Raw genomic sequence first — 10,178 nt, 5'->3', positions numbered from 1 at the left:
ATTGCAGAACCTGAACCGAAGGCGAGACGACAAACAAGGCCAAATTGATGCCCGACCGACAAGCTGTAATAATAATTTCGTGCCAATTAATCAGCGTTAAATCAGAGCGTCAACATCCCCACCCTGCCTGACAATCTTCTTTTCTTTTTCCGTTTTTCCTGTTTTCGGACGCCAAAGGGGAATCGAGTAATTGCCATTCGCATTTTAAGTCAACACCAATCGGTTGGGGGAAGGCCACACTGACGGCCAGCTTTTAGTAGACACTGGGCCTGGCCACACTTTTCCCTTTCTGATCATTCTATGCGAGTAAAGTCACGTGCTTTGCGTTCTAAGATTTATTTTTGACGCTCACAACCTAATAAAGTAAGTAGGTCTGGAAAAATTAGAAAATATGTGCTTATATTAAATAATTTAGAAATGAAGAAGCAGCAAGCTGGCGAAAAGAAAGCCAAAAAGGCTAATCCGAAAGCTCCCGAGCCTACGAAGAAAGCCAAAGCTAAGGTGGCAGAAACCGCAGTTCCTGACAAGGCTCCTGCTGCCCCACTGTCTAATAAGAAAGTGGCCAAAGCTCCGGCTGTGGCCCTGAAGAATCATGAGTTGGCCATGAAGGAGTCGGCTAAGAAAAGCCTGGAAAATGCTGACAAGAAAATAGCCTTGTCGGCTAGAAAAGCCATCGAAAGCATTGAAAAATCAAACTTGCCGGTGCCAACGAAAAAGAGGCCTGCCCCTACGGCACCTGAAAATGCAAAGAAACCTGAGGCTCCCGCTGCCAAAAAGCTACCTCCAGTCAAGCCAACCAAGGCAGCCACTCCTCCAGCCCCAAAGCCTAAGAAGGAGGTGGTAACAGCCGAAGGAGAAGCAGCTCCGGAAACTATAGCCACCAAGGCTGCAGCTGCAGCTGCTCCGGCCAAACCGAAACGAAAGCCTAAACGCTCGAAGAATGTTCTGCGCGGAAAGCGGATGGCCAAAAAGAAGATCTGGCAACGCTTCGTTATCGACTGCACATGCTTGGCCGAGGATATGCTTATGGATGTCAACGATTTCGAGAAGTATTTCAAGACTCACATCAAGGTGAAGAACAAGACCAACCAGCTAAACGATCTGGTCACCTTCGAGAGGACCAAGAACTACTCCTTGATCATCCACTGTGGTGTCCACTTCTCGAAGAGATATTTTAAGTACCTCGCCAAGCGCTACCTCAAGAAGAACAGCCTGCGCGATTGGGTGCGGCTAGTGTCCACCAGCAAGGACACGTTCACCATGCGCTACTTCAAGATCCAAGGGCAGGACGATGACGACGATGATGATGACGATGCTGATGCAAAGATCTAAATGTGATGGCATGTACTTACTCCCTTTCGAAAAGGCAATTTCTTTATAAATCTTTCAGTGAACTTTAAATCCTATTCATGCTTTACAAGTTCTACTGATTTGTCATACTTGCCTTAATTTTCTTCGAAAAATCTAGAAAAACATTTTGCTTGTTTCTTTTACTAATCATTTAACCTGTAATATCTAATAAAAAATCATTTAAACCCGCCTTCTTTAAGATGTATCTTGCATTTCTAACTTTAAAAATTCATTCAGTATTCCTATCTATAGGTAAGTCCTGCCTTTGTACCCTGCAAAAACTAAAACTTTATACTCGTATGTTAAAAGCAGGTAGAAGGACTGTTACTTCAGTAAAGCTGCCTTTTTCGCATTCATTCTCAACTTTTAACCTGAACGATTGACATTTCAGAGAGGGCCTGGAGTGGTTTTCATCTTGCTTTGATTGGGAGGAGCCAGTCTTGTTTTCTTTACCTTTTTACGCTTTTGTAAATACCTTAAATTGCCCCATTGCTCGGGATTGTTTTCGATGCCAGGCGGCTTAATTGCTTCGCTGTGGGTCTGCCAAATGGCCAAAGCCGTAAGACATCGGGAGGGGGAGAGCACCTCAGCCGTCTGTCAGCGTTGGCCGTAGGTGGTCCATAACGAGCTAATGAAATGCGAATCCAACGAAAATGCGACCAACCGAGTGAGTCAGGCAGCTGTCAAAATCGGAATCAACCTGAGCACTTGCCGTTTTGCTGGTTTTCGACTGGGACGGGCCAAAAAGAACACAATGGCTGGGCAAAATATTCAGCACGTCAGCCAAGGAGGAGAATACAAAGCGAAAATAAACATAAACGTCATGCAAATCGTATGGTAATTGCTGTCATCGCCGGCTCTTGTCAAAACGGGTTGAAGTGTTTTGTAAATGCCAGAAAAAATTAAATTCCAGACATGCAGACAAGTACTACCAATAATAATAATGATGATAATGTAAGGAGGAGAAGTCAAAAGTGAGACACACGCGATTATTATTTTGTCAAATGGCAAAACGATATCTGGCCCAAACAGAAGGAGCAGCATCTGACTGGCCTGGACTCTTGGCTGTAAAAAATCTGACAGCTAATGATGATTGAAATTGATTGAACTAACACCCATAGACGATGGCATTGTTTATCGAACTCCAATCAATATTCAATTTACTCTTTGTTAATAAACATTTCTAGCACGTGTTAATTACCTTCAGATGTATTTTTTCATTTAATTAATAGTAAACACTTTTATGATGTAATAATGCCTTGATGAGTCCTTTTTTTTGTAAATAATATTGAGTATTTTTAGCAAATAATGGCCTTTTAGTTTTAATATTTATTTTATACACAAAAAAAACTAAAAGCAGCTTTAACAAAAGTATTATTTTAAATGGCAATCCCTTTTTAAATTGATTGCAAACCCTGTTTTTAGTCGCTGCCAAGTTGACATTTAATTTTACCCCAAACTTCATTCATATCCCGAATATCGTTTGAGGTTGGTTAATCCCTGTCCCTAGTTAAGCTAATTAACACATCGATTACAACGTTGCGCGGTCAGTGTCGCTTAAAATTGATGGCGCTCGTTAAAATATCTCCGGTGGCTATGGCTGTAAGGCCTTCTGGTCTTGGCTCCACCAACTGGTTGGTTCTATTTTTAGGGCCAGTCCCTGGAGAAGCAGGTGCAACTGCCTTCGTGGTGTAAGAGCCATGGCCCTTAGATAGTTTTTTTGGTCAATGCGAACCAGTTGGTGGAACCCCAACCGTCATCATCGCCATCTAGTGTAGGTGACAGATAGCCTCGGCCTGCCAATATCACTTACTTCCACACAATGGCTATCCACGCTTCTGGGCCACACAGGTCTTGGTTTTTTGTTTTTCCGCAGGCGTTGACACTTTTTTTTAACCTTAATCTACTTGAGCAAATATTCATCTTCCAGCGATCCAAGGTCAACAAGTTTTCGGTTGAGATATTAATAGAAGATCAAACTTCATTTTCGACTAATCTTTGAAGATGTTTTCTACTTAACCGCTTTCAGGGTTCCCCCTTTCAAGATGTCTAATGGTAAAAGGTGAGTTTATGTTTTGGATTCACTTTGGTATTGCATTACTAATCCGCTGTTTATTCCCACAGTCCTGGTAATGAAGGCAAAATGGTGGCCCTTATGTGTGCCGAAGCCGTGATATTAGGCACAAACTCAAAGGACTATCAAATTTACTCACTAGGTGATCGCATTTTGTAAGAATTCTTCTTAATTTACTAAAAACAAAACTGATTTATTTTATCTAAATAAAAATGTCCATCTCAATCCACAGCTGCTGTGCCCCGAGTACTGGCATTGAACGCGGAATAATGTTGGAAATTTCCAACCAGGTGGAATGCCAGTACCGGGAACGCGGTATAAAACCCACCATGGACCAAGTGCGAGATATGTTGGCCCGAAAATATGAAAACGTTAGCTCCGAGAACGTACTGCTTGTTGGACAGGATCGCCATGGGCCGCATATCTATGCCATGAAAGGGATCGGAATACCGCAAACCTTGATATATGCAGCAAAGGGCAAGGGAAGGGATGACATCATCGGCTATTTGATGCACAACTGGAAAAAGTCATTGAACCTGGCTCAAGCTGAGCAACTAGTAAGGACCTGCCTTCTAGTGGGGGAGAATGATTACGTGAACATGTGCGTCATCTATAAAGAAAAGGAAACATGGGCTAAGGCTGTGCCGCAATTAGAGCCTGTCGCTATTATGGCTTACGACACGGAGAGCGCCTTTGATGACATGACCTCTATGGGTAGTAATTTATCGAACTAATCCTAATTTTAATTTTAAATAAATGAATTGTTGATGCTCGACTTGCCTCCGATGTAATTAGCCGCATTTCTCAGCGTTTTGCAAGTTGGCAAGAAATAGATTAGCCGCTCCTCCCACTGGAAATGGTGCAGCGCAGGCACGAGTGATTTATACTCCTTCACCCTGGCTCTAGGATAATTAATAATGATTAAAAGCTGGCGCCCATCAACGGCCAGGCAGCTGAATCCATGTTTAGGTTATATATATATAGCTCTATATAGATCCCCACTAACCAGATCCGCTCGACGTTTGCCTCTAGGGGTACTGACGTCCAGCTGTGCGGATTAACTTGAATTTATATGTTGTGGCTGCATTTGAATAATTCCATATTCCAGTTGGGAATCGAGATCGGGATATCTTCCACACACTGTCCCTCTGGTTTTGTGCTGGCCACTCACTCTGTGCGTGACCAGGCTTCATTTTCTACTCCTCCGGCCAGTTGTGTGGTCTCCTTCCATTGACAGCTCTTGGGTGGCATTATGCTGTCTGGCCCGGATTTTCACTTTTGTGGCCAGCAAACCGGCAGTTGCTAATTGATTTCCACGTAGACTTGACTTCTTGTTAATCGGTTGCTTGGCGGGCTAAGTGGATCTCAAAGGGATATGATTAAGGATCTGTAATCGGGGAATATAGCAAGAACATTTGTCATTTTTAGTTATTAAAGTCTCTTTTTTAGAAATGGAAGTTATAAAGGCACTACAGCTATCAAGTATCTAAGTTAAAGTTTGACTTTATAATGCTTTATGGTTTTCTTAAGGAATCTTTCATAATCAATCAAAGCCGCTGGTAATATTTAACATTGAGAAATGCTTTTGACAACATTACTTGATATTTCACTTAACTTATCTCATCAAAGCTCACCGTCCTTACATCATCTGTTGGTCAACGAGTCAGCCGTAAAACCCAATATTTTGGCAGACTCCATCTTTCCGTCGTTAAGCAAATATTTCGTCGGCATTTCGCTTGCCTTCCTTTCTTTATTTACCATTTTTATCCGAATTCCAACTCCAATCCGAAAGTGCAATGTCTGGCGAAAATAAAATGTCAATGCCAAGGCGATAAGGGGAAGAAGAATGAGGCGAGCAAAAATCAAACATCAAATATTCCCAATAAATTAAATGCGGCCAGTTCCGAGAAGAGGAGCATCCTCCTTTTTTTTCACTGACTGCATTCAATAATATTTCACTTTCAATCCGCTGAAAGGTGCAAGGAAGCTGGCCCAGGCATTTCGGGGTACCTCTGAATACGAAATCGAGTGGTGCCGCCTTGTGATATCTTTATTTACCCCACCTCAGCCCAAGCACAAAGTAAAAAAAAGTGAAAAAATGCAGACAGTGTCACCTTTCGGCGGCTCGAGGTGGAAATATATTTATGTGGCATGCAAGTTGCAAGGTGTGACAACATGAAAATTTATCTGCACCATCTCTGCAGCAGCCCCCATCTCCTGACCTCCTCCCGCATCCCAAAGGGGCAAGCATATATATATATATGAGCGGGCTACCGACGGTGGATTTATATGGAATCCGAGTCGGGGATTGCCATCTTAATGCGACATTAACTCGTCGGAATCTGTGTATTTGGCCGGGGCAAATATGAGGTGCATTATGTATACAAATGTGTTGGGTGGATGGGATTATCTATGGGTTAGTAGTCACATGTTGCTCTGGGCTGATAGCTGCAGCACAGGTGTTGCAACCACATTTTAAAATCGAGACCAGAATTAATGAACCGTAAAACTGTATAAAAAATGCCGAACCATATTACGGATGGGTATTCATTTCGTTATATACTCGTAATTATTATTCCTCATTGGAGATTTTTTCACATATTTAAGTAGAGAATTTCCATTTTGCTAAAATAATATTTTCATCAAGGATGTAACTTATGCACTTTTTTAAGGCACTTTCTTGTTTCTGTCTGTCGCTGCAAAAATATTTTTTATTTGCTAGCTGTTGCATTGGCAGCCTTAATGAATTGGGACATGCAACATAAAGTAATTTATTTTTAATTAATTTATAAATGCTGCCACATCAAAAATGGCCGCCGAAACCTAGAGAATCGCAGAGGAGACACTGAGCCGTGAATTAAGCCCCGAGTCGTAAATAATTTTTATATCTCGCATTCCCTTCTTTATAGATTTTCATTTTTCCGTTTTCCGTTTTTTCTTTTTTTGGTGTGTGTGTTTAATTTCAGTTTTATTTTTGCCTTTGCCGCATGCAACATGCAACAAGCGGCACGAAGTGTCGCTGACAGCACGTCATCAGCACTTTGGGCGCAGGGAAATCGGTAGGCGATTGGCCACGCCCCCTTATATCGGTGGGCGTGTGCGCGATGGCAGCAATTTCATTAAAATTTACTGCACACTGCAGCGGCGAAAAAATTGTTGCGGTCAATTAACGTCAGCAACGCGTTGCCATCGCTACGGCATAAACCCTTCACTCCCCCCTTTTTGCCATCCAATTTTTCGCCCTTTTCCCCGGATTTCCCTCTCTCCCCCCCTTTGCTCATTAACAGCCGCCCGTCGTCCACAAGCGATTTTATTCCCATTTTGCATCTCTATACGAAGCTTTTTGTTTATTATTGCTGGCGTGAATAAATAAATAAGTTCCATTGACATATGCTCAAATAAATAATAGAGCGCATTTAAATTATTGCCTGCAGCCTGGGGCAGGATAATCCATGCAGCTGCAGGAGGCAAGCAGGGGGCTGGGCGAAATCAGAGGACTCGCCGATGCGGTTGTGAGTTATGATCCTGGCGGGGAGACCGCAAGACCCGCAGAGCCCCATAACAATAAACAGAGGAGCCATCCAGCTCCAGATGACGATCATTTTTAATTTTGCACTCAACAAAAGCCCAGGAAAAGAGCTGACAATGGACTCGAGAAGAAGTGAGTGAATAATTTGCAAAAATTACATTAAAAGTGGAAGGCCATATAAGCTAAGGGAAAACTTTTGAATACCTTAAATATATCAAAAGATAGGAAAAGTAAAATAAATATTAAGAGGTTAAAAATAAAAGAAGTTCTGGGAGTTTATTTGAGAAATATGTTTAGTCTTTTCTAATTTATATAGACCTATGATTCAGCATCTTACTCTTCTACATCATTTAAGAAATGTTTAATGTATTTATTTTTTTAATTTTTTAATAACCTTTGAAAGTGCAGAAACTTTAAAAAGTACTCTCTCTGAATTAAGCACTTTCCAGAATAATTAAAAAATCTGCAGAGTGGTCACTTCTCGGTTGATAAAATTATGCAACTGCCGACCGATTGCAGCTATAAACTTAACTTTAATATCGAATATGCATAATGTGTTAATGCCAGTATAAACTTGACTTTAATATCGATTCTTTTTCCCATTTCCATGGACTACTCCCATTATATGAGAGGACTTGCAGCCCAATTCTGGGTCCATCAAAGCGAGAACCCAATCAAATGCACTTCGCCTAGAGAAACCCAGCCACTTAATTGATAAACTTTCCCACTAAACTAATTTGTTTTTACGCAGACTCAATCAGAGCCGCCGAGCAGAACAAGTGAAAAGAATTTAATTAAGCTGCTGAAGCCAAACCAAAATGTTCCCCAGAATTGGACTGGAAGGAGGGGAGAACGTGGTGTTCAGACAGAGAGAGAGATACCACGCGATGCGATGCGTGTGTCGGAGCCCCCGGGAAGTTGACCCCAAAAGGTTTGGGTCCTCGAGTACCCCATCCCCGCACCAACAAGCCAACTTATTAGGCCTCCTTTGCCAGTGGGCGTGGCACAATAACAGAGACCCTCGCGCAAAGGAAATTGCAGATGACTCGCCGGGCAGCCGAACCGCAAATTAGTTTCGCTTTTTGGAGGGATTGGGATTCTCCTCGGGATCTGTATCTGTATCTGGCTACCAATGTCAAGCCAAGTCCAAGCCTGAATAAATATGAAAATATTGTTCAAGTAACCGGCAACCAGTGCCCAAGGCGTCTTTCCTGGAAACCGAAAGAGCAACCGGAATAACAATAACAACAATCACCCCCATGACACAGGGCTCTGGAAAAGGGACCGTGCCGATGCACTGCCAGAAATTATGGGTTAGATATGGAGATTGTTGCATTGTTTGGGGAAAAAATAGATTAAAAAAAGAGTATCTTAAAATGTAGTTAAAAATAATCTATGATGGGTTAAGGTTTTAAGTAAACATTCCACATAAATATTCATATAAATTCCGAAGTTTGTAATTGCCCAGAGAATTTTTTAAAATGTAAACTTTAAATTTCTTTTCAGTGCTTTTGTCCAGAGACCTCTCCGTCACTTTTTTACTCACGCCAGAAAATTGACGCGAGCCGCGCTCTGAAATCGCTCCAAACGTTGTCATCGTTGTCGGTTTGTTTGGCTGTTGGGCTGTTGGGTCGGTGGTTGCATCTGCATCTTGGCATCGGCATCGGCATCGGCATCGTCATCTGCATCTCGCGTCCTCCATATGTGCGCACTTAGAGATGCCCGAGATGAGATAAGCTTGCAGTGGTCCCCATCCCATACCCATTCCCATTCCCATTCCCACTTCCCGAACTACTCCTTCGATGCCAGGCCCGCTGCTTTTTGTTCATAAATTATAATTTTATGATCACGAACATATTCGTGGAATACTCGTTGGCGTTGTGTTGTTTGGCTCATTGTCGCCAGCTCCGTTGTCTGCCGGCTCCCAGGGGCGTTAAATATTAAAGTGTCTGGAGATCTGGAGAGGAGAGGCCCTGGATTGGCACTGGAAATTGGCTCTGTTCTCCAGTTCTGTGGTCTTTGGTCTTTGGTCTTTCGTCTTTGGTCCGTGGAGAGTGTCATCGTTTGTGTTTACACTAATTGAAGAACTCTTCGGCTGGGGCCCTTCAATGTCACGGATGCTTCCAGTTTTCTCTCCTTTTTTTTCGCTGGATCGTTAACTTACTTTATTGCCTTGGCTTGGGTTCTAGCCTGAAATTAGTTTGTTTTAGCTTAGCCGCCATTGAAACGGGGCGGTGGTAATGATAAGTTGCCTTCTACGATTTTATTGAAGGTCGTAAATCAATTAACTGGCACTTTCTGGCACTTCTCTATTCGGGCGACAGCTGAAAACTCGAAGATATTGGCTTATTTATGCACTTTAATTAGCATAGGGAATGCTAGTAATAATAACAATTTTTTATGAGAAATAATTGAGGGGTAGCTGGAATTGGACAATATCTATAAAAAGGTCTTTAATCAAATTACTTTTAAAATAGTTTTTAAACCGACAAGAAAGAGATTATTTCTACACTTAAAACAGAGCAAAAAGGTTTCAAAATCACTTATAAAAGTGCCTACAAATATTCATAACGAACACCAATAATAATTAACCAACATTCAGTTTATTACTGCATACTTTTGGGCATCCTTATTGGTGTTTTTTATGATTCCTTTGGCATTTCCCATTATTTTAAAAATGTAACACCCGACATATTACCTTTTAATCGTTCCATTGTACAAGCCATTAAAATGCAAGCTTCCCTTGTTGACCATGAATTAAACTTTTAAATCACTTTTCGCCCATCGCCGGGATGTGAAAATATTTGCATACACGACATCGGCCAACATAACAAACTGGCTGTTTGCTTTTAATTGGTTTCCATTTCGCTGCTGTCCGTTTATTTACTATTTGCTGTTCTCTTACCCAATTTTTTAATTTATACAAACATTTTGCTTTGTTAGCTTCGACTAAACCAAATCCGAATAGGTTCGACTCCCGCGCGCGCTGTCCATGGACACTATTTGGTATTTTTCTGCTATGAACCTATCGATTTATTAATTCAGCCCTGGGAGATTTGTGGAATGGCTTTTCTTCTTCTGCCGCAGAATTCTCATTAAGTGAGAGGGAAACAACGGGTTTAATTTGAGTTTGCAGGCGCATAATGAACTTTATGCATGCAACAAAGTGAAATTTAATAGTGCAACAGTATTCCCAGCATAATTAGTTCCTTCCGCGCAATTTTC

At 41.8% G+C, this 10,178-nt stretch overlaps 2 protein-coding genes across 2 annotated transcripts; both read left to right on the top strand.

Moving 5' to 3' along the window:
- Positions 1-269: 269 nt before the first annotated feature.
- On the top strand, positions 270-1,540 carry LOC108112259 (60S ribosomal protein L22). Its single transcript, XM_017222082.2, has 2 exons — positions 270-363; positions 416-1,540. Exon 2 carries the CDS (start codon positions 418-420, stop codon positions 1,330-1,332), a length of 915 nt encoding a protein of 304 aa, XP_017077571.2. The 5' UTR covers positions 270-363; positions 416-417; the 3' UTR covers positions 1,333-1,540.
- A 1,943-nt stretch (positions 1,541-3,483) lies between these two features.
- On the top strand, positions 3,484-4,174 carry LOC108112260. The gene is made up of 2 exons (XM_017222083.2): positions 3,484-3,579; positions 3,657-4,174. Exons 1-2 carry the CDS (start codon positions 3,494-3,496, stop codon positions 4,156-4,158), a joined length of 588 nt encoding a protein of 195 aa, XP_017077572.2. The 5' UTR covers positions 3,484-3,493; the 3' UTR covers positions 4,159-4,174.
- The last annotated feature ends 6,004 nt before the right edge of the window (positions 4,175-10,178 follow it).

The sequence above is a fragment of the Drosophila eugracilis genome, unplaced genomic scaffold (assembly GCF_018153835.1).
Source record: "Drosophila eugracilis isolate 14026-0451.02 unplaced genomic scaffold, ASM1815383v1 contig_90, whole genome shotgun sequence".
Taxonomy (NCBI): domain Eukaryota; kingdom Metazoa; phylum Arthropoda; class Insecta; order Diptera; family Drosophilidae; genus Drosophila; species Drosophila eugracilis.
Note: the sequence above shows the minus strand (reverse complement) of the source record. Positions and strands in the feature narration are given on the sequence as shown.

What these genes read in the sequence shown, in the direction of transcription:
- LOC108112259 (XM_017222082.2), top strand. Translation starts at nt 418, where the DNA reads ATGAAGAAGCAGCAAGCTGGCGAAAAGAAAGCCAAAAAGGCTAATCCG.
- LOC108112260 (XM_017222083.2), top strand. Translation starts at nt 3,494, where the DNA reads ATGGTGGCCCTTATGTGTGCCGAAGCCGTGATATTAGGCACAAACTCA. An exon ending in TCACTAGGTGATCGCATTTT is followed by an intron (nt 3,580 to 3,656) that starts GTAAGAATTCTT and finishes CTCAATCCACAG; the next exon opens with CTGCTGTGCCCCGAGTACTG.